General features: G+C 50.4%; 5 protein-coding genes across 5 annotated transcripts; 2 read left to right on the top strand and 3 right to left on the bottom strand.

Moving 5' to 3' along the window:
• Positions 1–1,869: 1,869 nt before the first annotated feature.
• On the bottom strand, positions 1,870–6,410 carry spt6 (chromatin-remodeling histone chaperone SPT6; the record flags this gene model as incomplete). Its single annotated transcript, XM_001824385.3, has 4 exons — positions 1,870–2,120; positions 2,242–5,899; positions 5,988–6,167; positions 6,231–6,410. 4 exons carry the CDS (start codon positions 6,408–6,410, stop codon positions 1,870–1,872), a joined length of 4,269 nt encoding a protein of 1,422 aa, XP_001824437.1.
• A 1,418-nt stretch (positions 6,411–7,828) lies between these two features.
• Positions 7,829–9,578, top strand: ste7 (MAP kinase kinase Ste7; the record flags this gene model as incomplete). The annotated part of the gene is made up of 4 exons (XM_001824386.3): positions 7,829–8,116; positions 8,167–8,324; positions 8,392–8,929; positions 8,991–9,578. 4 exons carry the CDS (start codon positions 7,829–7,831, stop codon positions 9,576–9,578), a joined length of 1,572 nt encoding a protein of 523 aa, XP_001824438.1.
• A 1,591-nt stretch (positions 9,579–11,169) lies between these two features.
• Positions 11,170–13,155, bottom strand: AO090020000061 (uncharacterized protein; the record flags this gene model as incomplete). The annotated part of the gene is made up of 1 exon (XM_001824387.3): positions 11,170–13,155. The coding sequence occupies one exon, from the start codon at positions 13,153–13,155 to the stop codon at positions 11,170–11,172; it is 1,986 nt and encodes a 661-aa protein (XP_001824439.3).
• A 1,194-nt stretch (positions 13,156–14,349) lies between these two features.
• AO090020000063 (RPAP1 family protein) lies at positions 14,350–15,669 on the top strand (the record flags this gene model as incomplete). Its single annotated transcript, XM_023238173.1, has 1 exon — positions 14,350–15,669. One exon carries the CDS (start codon positions 14,350–14,352, stop codon positions 15,667–15,669), a length of 1,320 nt encoding a protein of 439 aa, XP_023092684.1.
• A 388-nt stretch (positions 15,670–16,057) lies between these two features.
• On the bottom strand, positions 16,058–22,309 carry AO090020000064 (anaphase promoting complex subunit 1; the record flags this gene model as incomplete). The annotated part of the gene is made up of 1 exon (XM_001824389.1): positions 16,058–22,309. The coding sequence occupies one exon, from the start codon at positions 22,307–22,309 to the stop codon at positions 16,058–16,060; it is 6,252 nt and encodes a 2,083-aa protein (XP_001824441.1).
• Positions 22,310–22,429: the final 120 nt, after the last annotated feature.

The raw sequence follows: 22,429 nt of genomic DNA, 5'->3' as shown, positions 1-22,429 counted from the left end.
ACCGACCGCGAGGCCGCTCGGGAGCACCGTAACCCAGGTATTTTGGATCCGTGTCTTTTGCTAACCGGCGTACAGCATCCCTGGACCCGGATATCTTACTCACGAGGCTCTCAACCTGCGCCCATTCCCGCGCTTCCGCAGCATTGGTGAGAACACGCTGTGACGGTACGCGCAGCAGGGGCTCGGGATGGCTCTCTTCTGCCGCCGGGGTCTTGGAGGAGGATGCTCGTTCCAAAGCCCTCTTCCATGAGATGAATTCTTGGTCATTGCTGGCCCTAAGGTGCCAAACCTCAGTGCCGGAGTCAATTGAAATCTCGCGTGAGTTCTCGTTACACGCGACGGCTGCTAAGTTTAGAGGGATGGAGCCGCGTAAGGCAGATGAATTCGGATCGTGATAATAAGACAATGTAGATGATGTGAAATCCAGAGAAAAGAATCTTCTCGCCCAGCCCTGGTGACGCTTCCTTCGCCGCTTCTGTAAGATACCGGTGTGAACTGAGGCCGGATCGGTGTTGATGGATGGCGGTAGAACCTTCGCGGAGCTGTTTCCTCGTATCCTCGAAGCCAGTGGCTTTCCAGATTCCGAGGAGTCGGTTCCACGAGACGGTAGGACTGCGTGTGGTACTGGTGCCGACTGTGGGGGCAAGGCTGTTGGGTAGGTAAGTAGCACGAGAGTCACAGTCTTGGAGATCTGTTTGGAAAAGGTATTGTCAAAGACGAGCGCGTAATTTCCACCCTCATTCGCAGGCACATCGTAGGTGCCCTTGACGATCTTGTCAGCTTCACATTTGCCTATCCATTGAATTTGCTTTAATCCGATGCCCGTTAGTCGTTCAATGATCGGCGTGGAAGCGTTTTGTCGGGAGTTAGCATTCAGAGCGGTGGTTGGGAGGTTTTCGTTCGAGTCCGTGCTGTGCGAGTCGGCAGGGGGCAAATTGTTGGATCCCAGGACGGCCGAATGGCCCGGGTGCTTGAAGATGCCAAAGTTGAGAGACTTCCTATGCGGCTGAATGCTCCAGGAGATAGTATGACCAGGTTTAACATTAACCCAACGAACAAAGTAGGACTAGAAAAAAGAAAGAACAAAGATGGCCGCAATCACTGGTTAGTCGAGGGTTCCGTAAGTGCGTCATTTCGTCACATCCCCCTTACCTTGCTGTGGATCTCCAACTCCTCCATGGCCGCCATGGCTGCGCAAAGTAGGCAACGGGGCCAGGTAGGCAATCACTTCGTCAGTGAAATCGAGAGGGGGAGGTGACTTGATCCCCGCCAAGCTGAAGGATAAATGGGGAGAAGGGAGGGTCAAATGCGTTAAATCAAAACCAAAACAATGGACTTCAATGCGCCCGTCGGTGGGTGAGAATGATGAATTGACCGTCGACCGGTCATTGAATAGCCCCGTAAGGCAGACGGGGTAAGATCTATAAATAGGAAATCCAAGGGTCAGGGGAAAAGGGTCCGAGGAATTGATTCTTCGTAGGAGTGGCCGAGACGAGAGTGCGGAGTAGTTGCAAGTTGAGAAGTTGAGCCTCCGAGAACCACCGAACGTTCACATGTTCAGCCTGGTCGATCCCTGCTCACTCACTTCCTTAAATGCCGATGCCGACAACGACCCTAGGTACATCTCCTTTCATGCTATGCGTCTGCAATTTCTGAATACGATGATCTGGGGTTATCCTCCCAATGCAAAATGTTCCATCTTTTCTGCCCGCAATTCCAAAAGAAAAGAAAAAGAAACAAAAGAAAGGAAAAGACCTCAAGAATTCTCAACACCATCCGAGTTCATGAAAGGATATTACACAGTATACAGGAGAATACAGAAAGAAAGATAAAATAAATATGAAAACAGTAGAGAAGTCCCCTCCACCTTCACCTCCGTTTGCCTGCTTGCATGTTGGTAAATAATAACTTAAATCCATTGCATAACGCCCGCATGTCAGGATATGGATTGCGTTGGAGCTCGTAGCCTTGAGGAATCACCTTCACCGGCCAACTATGCAGTCGCGCATTTTCACCAGCCTTAAAACAAAGGAAAAAGTATCCGGCATGTTTGGGATCAATACAAAAAGCATAGGCGGATCGTTTGGGATTAGCTTTCGTATAAGTCTCCAACCAAGAATCTGCATGTTTCATCAGTTATAGACCACGTCATCGATTGTTTGCAAAGGAGTAGAGAAAAAAGGCAGCGGATGGTATAGGAAACCGTAGCAGAAGAATTACGGGGAAGAGGGGAATACTTACAAGTAGCATCCTTGGTGCCGTCCTGGTACTTTTCATGTAGCATCATTTCATCCACCTTCTTAGCCATTGCTTTGACATGGTTGAAGATCAAATCATCTAAGTCACTGTAGGTATAACGACCCCCAACCTTCAAAGTCCGTCCAACGGAGAACTCGTTTTCTTTGTCCAACTCCAGTACATCGATATGCTGGAAGATACCATCGGCCACCTTCCACGTCACAGCCAGATGGTCATGGCCCTTGGACGACGGCCGAATAACCACATCACCCCGACTTTGCGAGCCCAGAAACTCCTCCGCCTGGGTCGAATTGAATGGCCTAAACAATGGGTGCTTGATGACTCGCATCGTTCGTCCCCCACTTTGAGTTTTCTCCTGCAGAGACTCGCGATCCTGCTGCTCTTGCCGCTCATCCCATTCTCCGCGCAAGCGATCTTGCGTGTTGGACACTGGGCGACTGACTTGCTCCTCCCGCAAAGAGACGTTGCATGTGAAGTTTTTACGATTCAAGAACAGTATCTTGGCCGACACGGTCTGATGCGGTGAGTATAGTGCCCGCACGGGTATATCATATCGGTCGGTAAGCTCTGACTCAGGAACGAGGGCGTCGATACCACAATCCAATTTGCCGTCAATGTGGTCGTCAGAGACCCGCTTAATGGAGATTGGCACCACCATGCCTTCGGCCAAAGTGTCCGATGTCTCACCCGTGAGCATGGTAAAGATGTCGTCCGTACTGAGGAAGACATATTGCTTCCGCAGTTCCTCATACGGCTGTTGCAGTTCTGCCCGAATGGTTTCGAGTGTGGCGCGTTTTCGCTGATTCAGATTCTTTTCCAGCTGTTCCGCATACTCCTCCAGAATCAGATCATTGACTCGGTCCTGTGCTTCTTCACGGAACAGTTTACGCACGATAGCGCCTGTGCCGTTCTCATCCGTTTCCGCTTTGATATCTTCCTCGTCTAGCTCCAAGGCATCGGCGGCCATCTTCCGAGCAATATCGTAGTCCTCGGGGTGTACTCGTGTGTTGTCCAATGGATCCGCATCCGGATCGACGTTCTCGAAATCGATGTACAGGAAGCTGGCACAGTTGTTCCAGACCTTGACGCCCATTGCTGGATACTGCGCATTCACACCCAGAAGCTCTACACGGTTGTTCACCACGCCACCGTTCATGTTGACGATCTTGAGTAGATGAGCTGCCTTACGAGGACCAAGACCACAAACGTAAGGAAGAAGGTTGGCCGTCGAGGAATCCGTAACCGCTTCATTAATATCCACACCAACAAGGTTAACCATATCCACCAATGCCGTTTCTAGTTGTTTTAGAAGTAGCTCTTGGGTAACCAGCTGCTGACCCGGCTTGAACTGAATAGAGACAATGTCCCGGCCTAACGAAGCATACTCCTTCAAGGGACTCTGCAGGTACTTAGCTAGAGCAACGCAGTAATGTGTCAAAGGGGCAAAGCTGGGGTGGTCTTTCTTTGCCCGTTCGCTGTGCTGATAGAGACGCGCCACCTCGTCGTTCACAATGATCACTTCCAAGCGATCACTGATCTCTTCGTCATGGTCATCGGTGTACGGAGCGCCGCGCAGATCCTTTTTGTCGACAACCTCAGCCAGGAGTTTGTATAAACGACGAGTCTCGGGGGACATGCCGCTGACGCCAATGACATCCGGTCGGCGGCGATCCACAAGCTCCACGAAGGCCTCAACATCCTTGCCATCTGGGATGTTACGATCACGATCTCCGATTGACAAGTCCACAAACTTTCCATTTTCTAACACACGGCCGTCCTCTTCAATGTAGGCCCAATGTATAGGTTCCCGTCCCACAACCCCACTCCCAGTGGACAAAGCCAAAACGCGGGGAACAGTTCCCAGCACCATTCCCTTAGGCTTATAGGGGGCTTGATCCAATCGCTGAGAGAAAGTTTCTCGACATTCCTTTGCCACATGGTTCTCACATTCCTGGCGGATGTTCTCCTTCACGCTGCGGTTAATCAGTCGCTCTAACTTACCAAGAGCCATGTCCAAGACGTCCCGACGACTACGGTTCCAGCCGTCCGCTATTTCGCTATAGTTATCGGATTCAATGTCGGGATAAAGACGTTGGCGGAACTGGTCAAAGTTCTCGAAGCGGACCTTGACTTCCACCAAACCCTCCTCTTCGGCCTTAAGCATGCGAAGATAAAGCTCCGGTCGGCGGGCAATGTCACTGAGCTGCTGGTTTCGAAGGTATTTGAACTCATAGTAGGGGTGCTGCTCGTCGATCCTACGGAGGCCCTTCTCCGTTCGGAAGCAGTCGACAGCGCCATTCATGTAGTACGCCTGGCGAATGACCTTTCGCATTTTAGGGCTCATCACGATTTCCTCGGCGAACAAGCTCTTGGCAGCTTTAATAACATGCGATGCATTGGAGAAATCATTATCCACAAACCCGTCGGCCATCTCCTCCGGCCTCTCTGCTGGGTCTTCCGTATACTGACGACGACCTTCCTTCAAAGCATTTTGCGCAAAAGCATCTGCTGTAATGCCAAATGCACGCACCAAGCCGTATGCCTTACCATTTCGGACACGCTCGAAAAAGGTTTTGCTTGACGCCTTCCGCCGGTGTGTTTCTCCGTTCACATCGCTGTTCATAAGAGTCATGTCCCGCAGCTGAGACGCATATTGGAAGTGAATGTAATCCTGCACATCTTGAAGCTCCTCCATCGTGACAGCTGCTGGGAGCATCTCCTCCACAACAGAGTCACTCACGTTGAATAGACTCTGCAAATTATCATAGGTTTTCTGAATCGTATTTCGTTTCTCTACCAGAGCCTTAAACTTGAGATCATGGTCGAATATGTCCCAGAGGTCCGTCATGTTTAAGAGCTTCTCCGCTCGTACCGTGTATTGAGACGCGTCACCATCTTCTCCGGCACCCTCGACAGGAGCTTTGACAGCATGAATCATGTAGTCCTTCCGATGCTGGAAGATGAACGGGACTTCCCAATCATCCGTCACTAAGAACTCAAGCACCTTGGCCACAGATCGTTGGAAAGGTTCGCGCAGCTCGGGTTCAATGCGCTTTTTGAGGAGCATGAGGTTAGAGATCCAGGCGGCTTCTTCTCGGAATTGCTCTTCGGTGAGGACAACGTTGCGATACGGCTTCCGGGCAATCTGATGTCTTTCCGGTTCATCCAACAGACGGATCTGATTATCCTCTTCCGTTAACATCTTCTCCGCCAACTGAGATGGCTCAAAGACATCCTTGAGATCCAAGTGTTTCTCTTCATCTTCCTCCTGCTCTTCCTCTTGATCCTCCATCTCCAGAGCAAACAAGTATTCATTGCCGTCTCCAAAAGCCGCGCGCATATCCTCTAAGGCGTTTTCATCTAGTCCAGCAGCATCAGTAGCTCCTAAGCCGGTCATGCCCTTCTTTGCGGGACGCGCAATCTCTAGGTCCTCTCGTTCCCTCTGTAGCTCCTCATCCGAGAAAACGTCCTCCTCGATGAAGTCGTCCATCTCATCATGCATATGCCTCCTATGCCCATGCCTTCCATAGTCGCCTGCAGCTTCCTCTTCTTCGTCGGAGTTGAAAATGTCGTCGATACCTTGAGAGGGCTGTCGAAGATCACGATCTTTGTGTCCTCGTTTCAAGCGCTTGAATTTAGACTGGTGGGATCGTAATTTTAATCAGCCTAACGTACTGTATCACATGCGTAGTTTGTCCGGCATACGGACGGACGGAATTTCGACATACCTCTGCAGCAACCGGGGCTTGAAGTGACGGATTGAGTTCTCCGATGAGTTCCAAGTCTTCCTCATCTAGGTGCTCATCTTCGCGCTCGCGTTCTTCCCTACGTCGCTTTCTCTTCTCCCGCCGGCGCTCCGCGCGGTCTTCCAGTTCTTCATCTTCATCGACAATAAAACCTTCCCGGACCTATCATGAAGTTATTCAGCTATGGTTCAGGCCTAGATGCGCCCCCTCGAGCTGGGAACCTACTGCACGGGCGGCCTCCTCATCGTCATCATCATCATCGTCCTCTTCACTTGAGTCGTAGGGATTCGCAGTGCCAGCACCCTGATGAGCTTCGCCTTCGCCGTCATAGTCATCAGCCAACTCCTCTTCATTCTCCTCATCATCCAGCATGGCCTCTCCCTCGACAAGATCGCGGGCGCTCATCTTGTATTTGTCGTGAAAGGCACGCTTCAATGTGCAGGGAGAAAGATGATGGATGTTTCGGAAAGAATATGGAAGGGAATTAAAAGACAAGAACAACCAGAACAGCCGCCACTAAAGACGGCACCACAGAAAGTCCGGTCCAATGGACTTCAAAGAATTGTGGGTATTGATGATACTTTGAAGACCGACTGAATCAAATTGGAGGTTGTCGGCGAGCAAAGAGACTCTGTGGCGCAGGCAAAGCTTCACCGCCCAACGGAGCTATGTATATGTGGCTGGACAATTATATCACGTGTGTTGGTGATAGAGAGGAGATCATGTGACCTCATATAGTAGTAACTCAAGGGAACAAGAATTGAAGTTGAAATCGGTTGAAAAGAGAGAATTTAATTCATCTCGAGACAAGTCCAGGCATGTGATAGCAGGTACTGCCTTATCATTGCGTCTTTGTGCTATGATGCTTCTTAAGCCGATGAATAGCGGCTCCGCACCCTGAGGTTTACAGATATTTGGAGACAAAATAGGATTCCTTGCTAACCGTTTCAAGGGCGAATATTTCCACTGCTAGGACGTTAGGCTAATTGGATATATAAGGTACGAACGCACATGGGTTGAACATCAGCGTCCACGATGGCTATATATAAAGGGGTCCGCAGCGCCAGATAAATGGGAACGGAAGATTATCAAGGAATGATATATGAAATAAACAACTTATTAGTCCTATGGATTGGACTGTGTATTCCTACAAAACTCCGTCTGGTTTCTTTTCTTTTCTTTTTTTTTTTTCTGGTAAAGGGGTCCCTCCTCATATTAGTACCTTTCATACACATAGTACCGAAGTCATAGTAGTGTTTCCTTCTTTGTCCGGAGTGAGACCCGCGCGCTTGTTCCTGGTGGGGATCCAGACTCACTCTCTAACTCCCTCTTCTTCCTCCACCCGAACAGAAACTCCCAACTTATAGTCAGCGCCTGATTTGGGCGTTTCATGCAGGACCTTTTTTTGACTTTTTTATTCTGAAATATCCCCTTTCTGTATTCTTCGAAAATATTCGGAGTTTATTATTCTACCCACAACATTATTCATGGGGTTGAGATAACGAATCGAGCCTAGTATAGACCGACGTCGAATCCCCCACCTTGTCTGCCTTGAAAACACGGCGCTTGTCCACACCTCAGTGCCAATATACAAACCGCCTTTCGTTTTTTTTTTTTTTTTCTTTTTCCCTTGTTCTTCCCAGTTTCACACTCTCACTAAATAATCATTGATTACCTTTCGCCATCCACGAGCATTCCGACCTTTCAGCTACATTCGAGGATCAAATCCGATAATCGACCAGAGGCGCTCTCACAATCATTTGATTCCCTTTCTCTCAATTCATCCTTCAGTGATTGCGGCAGAGTAAATCTGCCGTCCAACCATGGCCGACCAATTCAAAGCTCGAACGCTAAAACGCAAAAATGTCAAAGGTCTCGCTCTGAACGCAGCACCCAAACCCCTCTCCAACCCGTCCGATGGCGACGCCCAAGTTCCCGGTGCGATTGGAAATACCGACAGCAACCGTACCGATACGCTGGAGATCGGACTGGAGTTCCGCCTTGATCTTCGCAGTGAGGATTTGATCACCCTGAAAGAACTAGGGGCGGGCAATGGCGGTACAGTCTCCAAGGTCATGCATGCTTCTACCAAAGTTGTCATGGCCCGAAAGGTGCGAATCGTTTTGTTAAGCGTTACGGGGACCTGCTGATCATATCGTAGATTATCCGTGTCGATGCCAAGGAGAACGTTCGAAAACAGATACTGCGGGAGCTTCAAGTTGGCCACGACTGCAATTCTCCGAATATCGTGACCTTCTATGGAGCATTTCAAAATGAAGCCAGGGATATTGTTCTGTGTATGGAATACATGGACTGTGGGTGAGTGCAAAAGAGTTTTCGCAAATACCTTTGCGAAGGTTAAGTATCTAATTGCTTTCCTCGTTAGCTCTCTTGATCGTATATCCAAAGACTTCGGTCCTGTCCGAGTGGATGTACTAGGCAAGATCACAGAGTCAGTACTGGCTGGTCTTGTGTACCTCTATGAAGCGCATCGCATCATGCATCGTGATATCAAACCATCCAACATCCTTGTCAATTCGCGGGGAAACATTAAACTTTGCGATTTCGGTGTCGCTACTGAGACAGTCAATTCGATCGCCGACACCTTTGTCGGCACTTCGACCTACATGGCACCCGAGCGCATTCAAGGCGGCGCGTATACTGTCCGTTCGGATGTTTGGAGCGTAGGCCTGACGGTCATGGAATTGGCTGTGGGTCGATTTCCCTTCGATGCCTCAGATTCTTCGGCAGGAGACCGAGCTAGTGCTGGCCCTATGGGTATCTTGGACCTTCTACAACAGATTGTCCATGAGCCCGCCCCGAAGCTTCCAAAAAGCGATGCTTTCCCCCCGATCCTACACGAGTTCGTCGCCAAATGCCTCCTTAAGAAATCCGAAGAGCGGCCAACGCCCCGAGAATTATATGTAATGCCCACTTTATACTGTGCGCTTTCATAGAAGTCAAATTCGCTGACTCCGAGAATAGGACAAGGACGCGTTCCTTCAGGCTGCTAAACGTACACCAGTTGATCTCCAAGAATGGGCGATTAGCATGATGGAGCGACATAACCGAAAGTCCTATCTAGCTCCCCCACCGCCTAAGTCTCTCAAGGACGAGAAAGAAGAATCACCGCGTCGTAGCCCCGCTCCAAAGCCAGCACTTAGCAAATCGTCTCGCACACCACACTATACCCCAACATCTGGAGAGATCCCGGTGAATATGGTCAACGAAATGTCTTCCCATAGCCGGCATTATCACGTACCGCCGAACCCATCTCCTCGCCCAAGTCGGTCGACTAGATCTCCGCCCACGATTTCACTCGAACATCTTTCTCTGGAAACCAAGGATGATGATTATCGATCGGGACGCCGCCCCTCGCGTGCGCACTTAGGAGACCCGGTGTCGGCACTGGAGCCACCCTCGCGTCAGCACATCGCATCTCGCTCAGCGAGCTCACATAACATGAAATCGAGAATGCCACTTCAGACATCAGCTATGCCTGTTCGTGCAGCTCCTCCTCCCAGTGGGCCCTTACCACCGGCATCAGTGCCGGGAACACCATGGCAACGCTAAGTAAATAGAGTACATCACTATCGCACAACAGAAGCTGTGCACAGTTGCGTTCTCAACCGAGTTAGATCTTATCATAGTCTTCTCTGCAAGCAAGACCAGCCCATCGACTCGCATCTTCCATCGGAAAATTAACCTTTGTCAATCGACTGTCATTGAAAATAACCCAAGCCTTTTCTTTCTCTTTGTCTCCGTTGTCAACAATTCCATTGACATTTCAATGTTAAACCATTTAGATGACGAACTCCCAACTGATCGCTTGCTTGACCATATTACTTATGATTTTTGCATCAGCAAGGCGTATATTCGTTCATTGGCATTTTCTGAGTCTATAACTTTTCTTTTTTTATTCTGTTCATTAATTTCCCTCCTGAGCTGGTCGCATATGTTTTGATAGCAATGCCCTTTTCTTTGTTTATGTCGACGTACAATTACCTTTTTCAATTATTTCTGCCTGGATGTCGAGCTGGCACTCTTACATCTGTGTTGTTTGTCTCATCATGCGACTATTCAGCAAATATTCTGTCGAAGCAAGGAACAAACTACATGGATCTTGCATGTGTCACCTGTGTGTATGTACAGCTTTTGTCTTTTGTGGCGAGAACACACCATGGGCGCTGGGGCTCTTTAGCCTTGGGTTAGGACTTTGACGAAATACTTGTGCTTCCTTTCATTGGAAATACTGCAATCCAAGGAATGGGTTGAGCCTCATGGCTGGACAAGATCTTGCATAATCCTTGACCTGATGCCACATGTATACCTAATATAGTAGCCATAATCAAACCGTTTCCCTCAGGATAGAAACATATTGTTTCGCCTCATATTGAGCGGCAGGCAACGTAAACAAGATATTATAAAAGAAAAAGACACCACCCCAGATGATGCAGAAATGGAAAAACACCATCCAACCATGAAGAAGTTGAAGAAAACAAAGAAAACCTTGGAAACCACAGTGATAGAAACACATAACAGGCATGCAATACCGAATAGAAGCACAGTAATAGCCTCGCAGCAGAAGCAACCGTTCTACAATTAACCTTTCATCATGCCTCTGTACCCAGGTCCAGTGACGCCAACGGAAGCAATAAACCACATAACCTGATACCTAGACAATGAATCGTACTTCATGGAGAAAGGAGGAGAGTGATTAGAGAGCACTTTTATTTCATCGCCAGTTCAGAACCTGCTATTGGGCTGGGTCCCGGGGGCGTGGGTGCCAAGTTGGGGCGCGGTGCCAGTTCCACCATTGACGTTGATTTCCCTCCTCGAGTGCTTGCCGAGCCTCCCCGGCCAGCGGTGCCGCCGCCTCGCCCCTGGGATGTGGAAGATGTGCCACCTGATTTGTCCTGCTCCGCCCTGGGCTTTGTACGCGGACGCCGAGTAGTACTACCACCCCGGGATCCAGGACCTCGTACAGGGAGACCTGTTTCTTGGGAGATGGGGACGGCAGCCGCCAGTGGCGCTTGATGGGAAGTGGACTGAGGTCCTCGGCTGCGGCCGCCGCGACCTCTGCCCCGGCCACGTTTTATCGTGCCATCCGCCCTAAACCAAAGCGTTAGTGGTTGGGATCGAACGAATATACATAGGAGGCAACTCACCGTTCTACTTGCACTTTTTCGCCCTCAGGCACCAGAGGACCACTATATACGAAGAAGCCGTCCTTGCTGGCCGCGGCCTGTTCCTGCCAGGCCAGCTCGCTATCGTCAACAAACGGATCGTCCCGGTCATATTCTTCCATCTTCTTCTTGCGACGCTTCTTTTTCCCATCTGGAGCCTCAGGCCCGTTTGTGCGAGCTGCTGCGCTGCCCAACGCACTGTCTCCATCTAAGTCACTGTCACGCTCAACTTCGAGACTGAGATCTTCATCAGCACTCTCCCCGGCTGAGAGTCCCCGACCGGACTTATCATTTCGTTCTAATGCAGCACCCGCTGCGGCTACACGGGCGAGTCGTTCCTTGTGAGCCGCGAGGCGAGGATGTAAAGCGGCAAAGCCGTATTGTTCCTCGGCCAAGCGCGCGAAGTTGACAATCCTGTTGCCAGTTCCTTGCAATGGAATGTGTATTATAATGCTGGGCGTTCGCCGAGAATCGGAATCGCTGGTTGACGCGGCGTCGCCCACGCCAAACAAGGCATTGGAGATCAGCCCTGAGCCTTGAGGTAATGGAGGCGGTGGCTCCTTGGTTGCGCGAGAGGGCTTTGGTGATGCAGCGTTTGATGGAGGCGCTGTGGGGGGAGCCTTGGTATCCTTTTTTGGTGCTTTGGGGGCCGCATGCTGATCCGTATCTACGTCCATTGGGGTAGGCCCGGGTGAAGGCGCGCGATGGTTATTAGACGGTGCAGGCGCCGGAGGCTCAGGAGCTGCTGATAGATGTGGTGGTGCGGGTGGCGGCGGCGGGCCTTGGGACGAAGAATGACCGGATAACTGCGAATCGTGTGATGGCTGTAATTGTGAAGGGGTTGGATAGGGCGATCGATGGGCGTATGGCGAGATCGGCTGAGGTGGCGGATGCGGCGTCGGAGCGATGATTGGTGTAGCCGCAGGGGAAGGGGAGTATATGGATGCGCCATGGTTCGGAGAAGCATATGGACGGGGAGCATAGACAGACGGTGAGGTAGTTGTGGGAGGGTCAATTATGCTGGCTATAGCAGGTGAAGCGCTAGCGCGGAATGTTGGGCGTGGAGAGAGAGGGCGCGCCGGAGGACTGAAGGTCGACGTTGGCCCCGGTGTTGGGGCTGGGGAAGCTGTATCGAAGGCGGACCGAATGGGGTCGAAATTCTGACCGCTGGTCCTAGTCGGTGGGGGAGGTGGTGGCTGGGATTGCGGCCGCGGAGGTCCTGTGGGAGCCATCGTCGGGTAAGATGACGGATGACCAAGGGCCGCGGGCGGCGGAGTGGGATGAGACGAGGGTGGCAGTGAGGGGGACGGGTGCAATGGAGATCGATGTTGCTGGTGCAGGTGAGATTGGAGAAGGTGAATAGAGCCTGACGATGCTGGAGGGCTAGCAGCGGGGGTGCTTGGAACTTGGACTGGAGCTGGAGCTGGAGCTGCAGCTGCAGCTGGGGCGGCGCTAGGAGCAGGAGCAGGAGCAGCTGTCGTAACAGCAGTAGTACTAGTCGTGACAGTAGTCGTCGCTGGGGGGGAGGCTGCAGCAGTTGCAGAAGTCGCCGGGACACTGGGACTTTGATCCGGCGGTGTTGCTTCCAACTTAGGCTTCTTCCGAGCGTGAGTAGAAGAGGAATTGGAAGGATTGGCCGACGTTGATGACGATTTGTCCCTCTGGCGACGACTGCCGCGTTTCGACTCTTTCGGATCCTGCTCTTTATCCCTGCTCTCCTTATCCTTATGATTTTCTTTGTCTAATTCCTTGTCGTTCTGCCTCCCCGTCTCTGGTTCTTTTTCTTTCTCCTTTTCTTTAGTCTTTGACTTGGTAGGTTTAGGAGTGTCCTTTCGCCCAGCGTCCTGTCCCTCGTCCTTCTTGCGACGCGACCGTCTAGGACGAGTTTCACGGGGAGTTTGGTCGATAGAGGTGCGCGACTCGAGATCGTCCTGAGCCGTCCGTATGGCCGGCTCGGTGGACATGATGTAGAGAAGATTTAGAGAGATAGCATCGAGAGGAGATGTCTCAAGGATGAAGCAAGCGGCGGAGTCGGCGAGTCTTGAATCAGGGTGGAGATCAAGCTGTCAATCAATTAATTTTTCCTTGTTAATGTAAAAAAGATAAGGGACAAATAAACAAGAAATTGTAGAAGAAGAAGATAAAATAAATTAAAAAAAAAAATACAAGACACGGAATGCGAATCAGAGGGGAGATGTTATAGAGAAATACGAAATAAAATGAAAGTGAAAAGGGAAAAGGATGGAGGGAGATGGTGATGGCGAAACACAAGGGGGAAAAAAACGATGGAGGTTTTGGTAGAATGGGAGAGGAGGAACATGAAAAGAAAAGAAGAGGAGAAAAGGGGAGAGAGATTCTGTTCTCCTTCTCGGGCAGAAAGACGAACGGATAAAAAGTCAAGAGATTCTTAATAGGGTAAAGGGAAAGGGAGGGGGGGAAAAGGCGTAAAAACAGGAAATCAGGGAAAGGAACATCAAAGAGAAAATTCAATATACAAAAGGAGGAAGTATAGTTCAATCAATACCTTGAACTGATTTGGTTACACCGGATAGGAAAAGATGAAGGGATGAGGAGGTTGGAAAAGAAGAGGAGGAGGAGGAGGAGAAGGAGAGGAGGAGAGGAGGAAATAACGAAATCATTCTGACTTGTTATGCACTTTGGGGGTCTGATGTTCCTCTGATTCAACTTGGTCTTTTTATTTATTTTTATTTTTAAATTAATTCTGATACGAGTGGCAGAAAATATCTCTATGCGATAGGTCTTGATAGGTATTTCTCTTGCTCTCTATATATATGTAAGATATATATAAATATATATATATATATATATAACCGTGAAGTCCAATTGTACGATTGTAATCCGGATCGTCCCCAGAGAAATCTAGGGAGATATCCCTCTAGGATCGAAGCGACAAGAGGGCATTGGTATATTGATATACTCCAGATTCAAATCAGATGATCGGACGTGCGTTCCCCAATCCGGAAAAGTCATCAGGTGATACGCTATCTCCGGAGAGGTCTAGCGTCGCATCATTTAGCTTTTGAGCCGCATGATGACTCATCCTTCATGCAGTTCCCGATTTAATTTTAGTTCGATGCTTTTTCTTTATCTCCGATAATCAATCTATCTATCTTGAACCAATATAAATCATCGTGACCATGGCATTTCGCGGTGAAAGATTTGTTGTCGATCTAGATTCTGATGATGATCAGTCCTCATCCGCGCCTCCCGCTTCCTCTATATCCCTTCCTGGTCTGATCGGCGAAATCCGTGAACGCTCGCCCGCTGCCCCTCCAGCTCCACCCAAACCTGCTGCAGCTGGGTTTCCTGCTCATCGTCGTCGCGTGAAGCAGTCCGCTTTTAGACAACGTCGAGAAGACTCTTCCACTACGAACACTTCAATTGCTAGTCAGAATGACGAAAAAAGGATAATTGATGATGAGAACCGTCGGCAGTTAGCGACCATGTCGCATGATCAGATTCAACAAGAACGAGAGGAACTCATGGCATCCATAGACCCCTCGCTGCTTGAACGGTTCCTTCGCAGAGCCCGTATTGACTCCGAGGAATCGAAGACTGACACTCGATCGAATCCACCTGTATCCATCAAACATCAGGTGGACCCCGCCGAAGCAGCAGCCCCTCCTCCTGAGCCTGTTTCCGAATCCAAGCCTTTAACCTCTCGAGACGAACAAACTCATCGAGATGACCTTCCCCCTCCGCAAATGCCTGATGATCTCCGACCTGCCTTTGAATCCCCTCTTCCCAGCTCCGTTCACTTCCCCACCCCGCCGTCACAGTTGAACCCCATGCCTAACCTTGACCCGTCATCCCCATCGTTCTTGTCTGACCTTCAAGCCCACTACTTTCCCAACATCACCCACGACCCGTCCGCTTTGTCTTGGCTTCAGCCGCCTTCCACAGATTCGGATGCACCAGACGCGACATCAGCCTACCACCCTGCCAGCAATGCAGAAGCTGTCCACCCCGCCGCGCTGCGCTTTTCCTTCCTCGGGACACTGCTTTCGCCCACCACATCTCTTGCCCTCCCGACTGATTTAGGCCTTCATCATCATGGTAAAGACCCTCATGCCGCTGGTTACACTATACCCGAGTTAGCCATCCTTAGCCGCTCCTCCTTTCCTGCTCAACGTTGTATCGCCTGGCAGGTTCTGGGCCGTATCCTCTTCCGTCTGGGGAAAGGTCAGTTTGGAGAACGCGGGAGTACACTGGTAGAGGGGCTGTGGTCTGTCATTGAACGCGAGGGTGTGGTCGCTGGCATGCTGGCCGAAGCCGATGGCACGTCAAATGGAGCAACTCGCTCAGAGAAGCAGGAACAGGATTCGGCGAGGTCTAAGGGAGGCATCGGTCATCATGCCAGTGCTACTGCGTGGGCTGTCGAAGGCGTATGGCTTTGGCAGATGGGCGGTGGTGGAGACCGAGGGGTTTTAAAAGAAGGGGCCGTTAGATCTCAATAAACCTATTTATATCTTTCGAAGGGAAGGGGAAACTAAAGGGAAAATAACCTTTTTTTCTCTGTTTATTTATAGAGAAAAGGAGGAGGAACGGCCACATGTGTAACTGCTCCGGCACACGATGAGCACACGATGAGCCCAGATAATGAAGCCATAATGAACAAAAATAATTGAATTGGCCAGACATGATGCTTTGTGGTCTTATGGCTTCGAATACTGTAATCTATAATACTCCTGATGAGATGGTATAAAGAAATATCGACCATGACGAGAAGCAATAACGTAAATGGGGTAAACAGAGAAGACAAGGAGAAAACCGACTCCTACAGGTATTCAGGCCCGAATCATATCATGCATAATAACATAACCAAGCATTACAGAGCATACTACATTAAGCATAGTCATCAGTCTGAACGCCCCAGACCTTCCAGCGCGCCTCTTCCACAAAATCCTGCCGTAGCCAGAGTCCTTGCGACTGGCCAGATACCCTTGGGATTGCATCATTTGATGTTTCAATTTCTTTTTCGATTACCGGTACCCGTTCGTCAGAACAAGAGTCGACCCAATTGAACAGAAGCCGCAGTTGCCATAAGCGATCACGAATCTCGTCAGGATGCAATCGTGCAAGATTCTGCACAATGTTCTCAACCACAAGCTTGCTGTCAACAGCCGATTGCCGTAACCATGGCGCATATGAAACGACATTAGTGCTTGGGGTGCGCGTGTGGGCTGGGAATGATGATGGCAAAACAAGTGCCTTTTCACGGACATCTAGTCCTTGCAGCGATTTGAGGTTAAATATCCACTCCCACATGCTCTGCGACGGCGACGGCGGAGGAGTGGGAGCAGTAGTACCGGAGAGTAATGTAGCGATGTTCGGCCACGCCGCCGGTGGTAGTCCCTTGCCATGGTTTGACGCGGATGTCGACGAGGGAAGGACGTCCTGTGCTTCGCTGAGCCCTGACAATGTCGAAACAAACGCAGACGAGCCGGTTGGGTTATACGTCTCTTTCCGTCGCAGATACACTGACTGGTCACCGTGTCGGAATTTCTCTCGGAGAGCAGAGTTGAGGGTAAAGTCTAGGACCAGAGGCCAATAATCGGTGCTACGTACTTCCACCTTAGCGATAGACTCCAGTTCTGGGAGGAGGCAGGGCGCGGTAATCTTCCGGGTACTGCCGCCAATGTTTGTCACTGTGATCGGCATGGATATGGGTCGGCCAGAATCTATGTCACGCGGTACGAAGCAGCGCGGCTCGGCCGCGAGAACCCATAAATGCCGGAATGCTTGCAAATGACATTTGTTGTCAAGCACTGATGTCGGAAAGACCGGGTATAGAGAACAGATGAGCGACGCTATAGCCAGGTCGGAAGTGCCGAGTGTATAACTACCTCCTCCCAAGAAAAGCAGCCCGATCGCCATATGTGCTGCCATATGACTGCCATATGGTGTATCAGTATCCACACGCCCATGCAGGGAGCGTAAGCGCCGAAACAATGGCAGGTCCCCCGTCCCTGCCATTACCGTTGCCGCCGAGAGGGCCACAACGTCCTGGCAGTGGCGGACGGAATTCCTTGAAAGCTTCCCGTCGTAGTTAACAGCGGGAAGTCTGCAGATGCGGATAAACTGGTCAAGATATGAGAGTAGAATATCACGCACCGCCGTCTGGGCAGAACCGGCATAGCGGAGCCCAAGCGTAAAGCAAAGACCAGCAATGATGTTGAAAAACGGCATATCTTCGCTTTTTAACCGACGAACGCCCGTTAGACGGTACCGGCGGCGGTAGATCCCTGGCAGGCTTTGAACGAACCATTCGTCGCTAGGTTGGATCTTGTCCCACATGATGACATGCTTGGCAAGTGTACGGAGCAGGAACAGATCTGGTCGGACATAGTCGTAGCGTACTGTTGTGTCAGGGATATTGATCTTCTGGGCCAGCGTTTCGTCATTCGTCTTCATGAATATAATCGCCAGGGCAATCGTTGCACCGGCAGTGGCCCGGTCAAGAACATGCGCCAAGTCAACGTTCTTCGTCCCAACTGCCACCGCTAATAGTCTTTCTACAATATGCATGTCTCGCATTCCTCGTAAATCCTTTCCCTTTGCTAGGTTTATAAGCCCGAGCGCGAATCCGGCTGCTAAGCGGTACCCTTCGTCACGCAAATCCTCTCGACCTGCGGAGCTTTCCTCCTGATCCACGTTCTCGATCTCTGATATCATCACTTCGCTCATTCTTCGGTGCTGGGAGCCACAATACAGTAAGCCAATCCCCATGATACCAGCAGTTTGGGTTAGCGGCGACAGGTTCAGCTCGGCGGCACCAAGAGGAAGCATTCTCGTCACATGAACAGACAAAAGGCGGGTGATTAGCGTGTCCATCGTACCCAGGTACGACGCTGATAGACCCAGCAACAGACCAATAGAGGTCATTGTATGCTTGGGTGTCAAGTACTTAAAAGCTACCCACTTCGCTAAAGACTTTAGGTGCCCATTGAGACCCAGGGCTAACAAGAAGCCAGCGTGCCGATTTGTAAGCTCCTGGGGTTTGTTGAAAAGAATCCACGAGGTATCGATACCCTTGGAATTTTTGGATATTGCGAGACCCGTAGAAACACCATTATGGAAGAAGGCCCAGCAAACCTTCTCCTCACTAAAAGAGGTTCGATCCGCACTTATCGTTACATTCGATGGTTTCATAACACACTGAAGCGAGAAAGAAGGAATTGGGAGCTTCTCAGTTAGCAAGGGCAGTCGCCCACTGAATGCGAGCATAGCTCGCCCTGTAGGGATGGACAACGTTCGAAGCGTAACAAGTTGAACCACTTCTTTCTGCGCCTCCAGTAAGTCCGAATCGTTCCAATCGGGCTCTGGGACACACTCTGCCACAGGAGCTTTGGATTGATTCAGTAGTCTAGCAGCTTCAATGAACCGTTTGTCCTCGCGGAAGATCAGTTTGGTCACAGAGAACCTATCTGCCTCGGCAGATGCTTCGAAAGAGTTAATCGCGTCGATGTCCAAGGCGGAGACACCTATATGGTGAACGTCGCGCATCGCTTCATGCGACACGGCAGGCTGCCATGCAGATGGAGTGCATGGGCTATGAGTACGCATCGATATGCTAAGATCTTCGCGGTCGACTAACTCTAGAAGCGTCGCGCTCCAAGACGTTGAGGCATGAATTTGAGATCGCATAATAGCTTCGTACAACGGTGCACTGACGCCCTCTGGAAATGTCTCAATGATACTTCTGGTGAAACCCCAGCGGTGAAGAAGCTTTATCCGATCGAGTGGTGTTGAGAAGTTATGTACTTCGGAGAGAAATCCGTCCAATGCCAACGTCCTTGGCGTGAGCATAAAGCATTCTTGCCACATCTTCCCCTTCCTCGGAGTGTACTCTGATCCGGTTACCAGATTCAGCAGAGTGAAAAAGGGAGAAGAGGACTGACGCCACCCGGTCTCCAGGTAACTGAACACTGAAGGGGGTGTAAATTGCTCCTGGGGTACATCCAGCATCGAAATTCGCGTATCTTCAAACTGCCAGCGATTGATACCGGCAATCTCCAAGCCATAATAGGCATTTTCAGACCAAGTCCAGGATTTCCATCCTAACCACCCTCCAATTTGGGCTAATACAGGAGCGAGGAGGCCCAAGGTTTTGCGGGACTCCTCACTTTCGCAGATTGACAACTTTTGCTCTTCACGAAGAAGATGTAGCCCGACCAGTATCGTGCACAGGGCGGTCTGTCGTAGGCTCTGACTATAAGAAAGCGCTGTTGGAAGATGGCCGTCTGAGCCTACAGCCGCGATACCCTTGGGAGTCTGCAAGAATTCGCGAGTCAAAGCTGCACATCGAAGCAAGTAAGAATTCTTGCGGTGCGTTAACCGGCTAGAACCGGGCTGCTCAGTCTTCACAGACTTCCTCCTGGAGGGAGCACTGCGTTCTTCTTCAGCATCTTGATCGACGATCCACCCCCAAGCGCTGTTGTTTATCCATGATGACACAACGCCGGCGGATCCTGACTCTTGGTCCAACATCGTTTCCCAGCTCTCCAGGTCCACGTGGCTTCCGCTGCTTGAGCGTAACAGGGCTTTCTTTCTACGTGTGCGCTGTGCAGGTGTTCGCGAGTGGTCACTGTCGATGAAAGGAATTGCCATGGCGAACAAGACCACTACCAACGCGGTCCACTCGAGGTCGCTTTCGGTGGTTTCACTTTCGCGAAGCCATTTCACTGTTTCCCACCAGGCCGTTAATATTCCGTCACCGGCTTTCTCCGAGTCAGGCAGAACAAATCGACAGATTCTGAAGACACGCTTCACAAGCTCATTGCTGGGTTCCATCTGGATTTGTAGCCTATGCTTCCGCTTTTCAGAGTCGATTAGGTCAACTCTCCCTCGAATGGTAGCGTGATCCAGACCGGTAATTGTGAAAGAATCAGTCATAAGCCTATTCATACCGCTTTCTCTTGGGCGGTTTACAGACGCAGTAGCAGAAATTCCGTACGGCTCATATAACATAAGCTTTTCCGGCACATTAACGGTGATTGGCCTGCTCCAGGGAGTTTGTAGAAGCAGCTCATGCTGTCCGTCATCTGCCATGCTCAAGGTCATGATCCGTGAAATCTCTCCATCAGTGATCTTACAAGCATCACATATGCCCGAGAAGTGCTGTACGCTAGTCGCCTGGACGAGGAGCGAACGCTCATCAGGGGGTTTCCTTTTCTTCATTCTTTTAGAAAACACCGGATCTTTCTTCGGAATAGAGACCCTGTCCGCTCGTAGATTTACGACAGTCATGAACTTTGCGGCTTGTTCAACAACACAAAGGGCCAAAGCCGCCGAGTTCCCGTTTTGCGAATTCGCACCTTCTGAGGGACACACTGTAATAATTTTCGACTTTCGGGCTGACTTTGACTTGACTGGGGTCTGGAAGTTCTCTGAGAACCTAGAGGAAAAGCTCTCAACTTTTGACAGTAGAACCTCCTCCGGAAGGCCTGATGCTGATTCTTTAAGATCCATATTATCAAGCCCTTCGAATAAACTTTCACTGTTAAGCTCCTCCAGAAGCCTGTCAACTGGAGCATCTGCAAAACTGGTGGTAGTACTATAAACCGAGCCATTTCCTGGAGGTAGGGAAGCTCTAGGATTGAAGCCGAAGCTTCCGCGGCTGCTTGCAGCACCTATTGACTGTCGGAAGTTCCCATGCGGCATGGAACTCGATTGACTTCCTGTAGCAAGGTCTGAGAAGGTAATCCTATCCTGGCCAGTTGCAAGATCGGCTCGAGCAAGCAGAGAGCTAACCCGTCGAGAAGTCTTTAGGGGAACTCCGATATCACCAAAATCTTGGCCTAATTTAGAAGCAAGGTCGTCTTCATCTGGCTTTCCATCAGTAGAGTACTGGGAATGAGACAGGCCTGGTGTATTCCAATTATCGCCCCTAGGACCAAAGCTCTCTCTAGCAGCGGATGGGCGAGCTCCAGGAGTTGTTGTTCCCGTTGCCATTCCAAAATGTGAGCTACGTCGCTTTGACCAGGTACCACCTGTCTCACGTCGTCCTCTCTTTTTAGACGAGGGGTTAGCTTCATCTTCCCTGTAACGTGCTGTCCAGATAGTATATAGCCCAGTATTAACATTGACGGTTACCACGAGAATTAGAGGGCCGCTAATCAGATTCCTATTAGACTCTAAAAGCTCATCCCTCGGGGAGACGTATATGATCTCATCCGCTGCACCCAGCACATCCAGCCCAGAAGGTCTGCTGGTAACACTACTTTGTAAAAAGCGAGAAGTCTGGTTCGTCACAACAAGGCCCATCTCAGAATACGGGTCCATGAGGGAGAACACTCTAGGCAAGTCGGGCTGCTTACGCGGTGACCTCAAACTAGTGCCCGGAGCAGGAGATACCGTCAATGATGGCCTTTTCCCCTTGCTGGAAGGGACTTCTAGAGACTGTGATGCACGGAAGTCCGCTGTCATAGGCAAGGTTGACATGAACGAATTTGGTGGCGCCATTGGGCAGAGACTCGTGTCCTTATTGTCCTCCTCGTACATTTTTCTCTGAAACAAAAGACCTTTCGGGGTCGCGAATATTGAATCCACCTCAAAGGGCAGCGGAACGACGTGGCTGTTTCCAGCTAGGAAGAAGATATGGGCTTGAGACTTAAGGACCACAACTAACGCTCTGGTCGAATCAGAGCCATTGCCTCCTTGGGCACCTCTACCGCGTATATTTAAGGTCACGCCGGAGGCTTCCAGTCTCGGTTCTTCCCCATTCTGTTGACCATGTAAACCGCGACTCCGACCAGGGTCATTGCTCGTTCGGAAAAAGCCTTCCTTAGTCGCTTGCGAAGCATTGCCATTGGTTCTTTTAAGCTGGTCGACTGAAAAATTTGTCAGAAGCGCATGCCTAATCTCCTCCTTTTCGAGATCTAGCCGGTACACCCTCTGCACAACCCCAGCTCTAGACCAGACCACACAACCTTTCGTCCAGACGATCTCATCTTCAACAGGACCATTTGGGCCTATATCGACACTGGATGTCCACGCATAGTGATCGTCGGACGGGTCGGGGTTTAGTAAGCCCTCTGCGACGAGAAAAGGTATGGCCGAAGGTTGGTGGAGGCCAAGGGATCGGACAGTAGCCATAATCGGCGCGAATAAATAGATGTCGTGGTTGAATCACTGGCAATGGCAGCCAGGAGCGAGAACATGTTCATTACCCATCAGCAGTGTCAAATACGAGTGAGCTGGTGTCAAACTGAGCGC

The sequence above is a fragment of the Aspergillus oryzae genome, chromosome 6, assembly GCF_000184455.2.
Source record: "Aspergillus oryzae RIB40 DNA, chromosome 6".
NCBI classification, from domain to species: domain Eukaryota; kingdom Fungi; phylum Ascomycota; class Eurotiomycetes; order Eurotiales; family Aspergillaceae; genus Aspergillus; species Aspergillus oryzae.
This window is presented reverse-complemented; position numbering and strand designations above follow the sequence as displayed.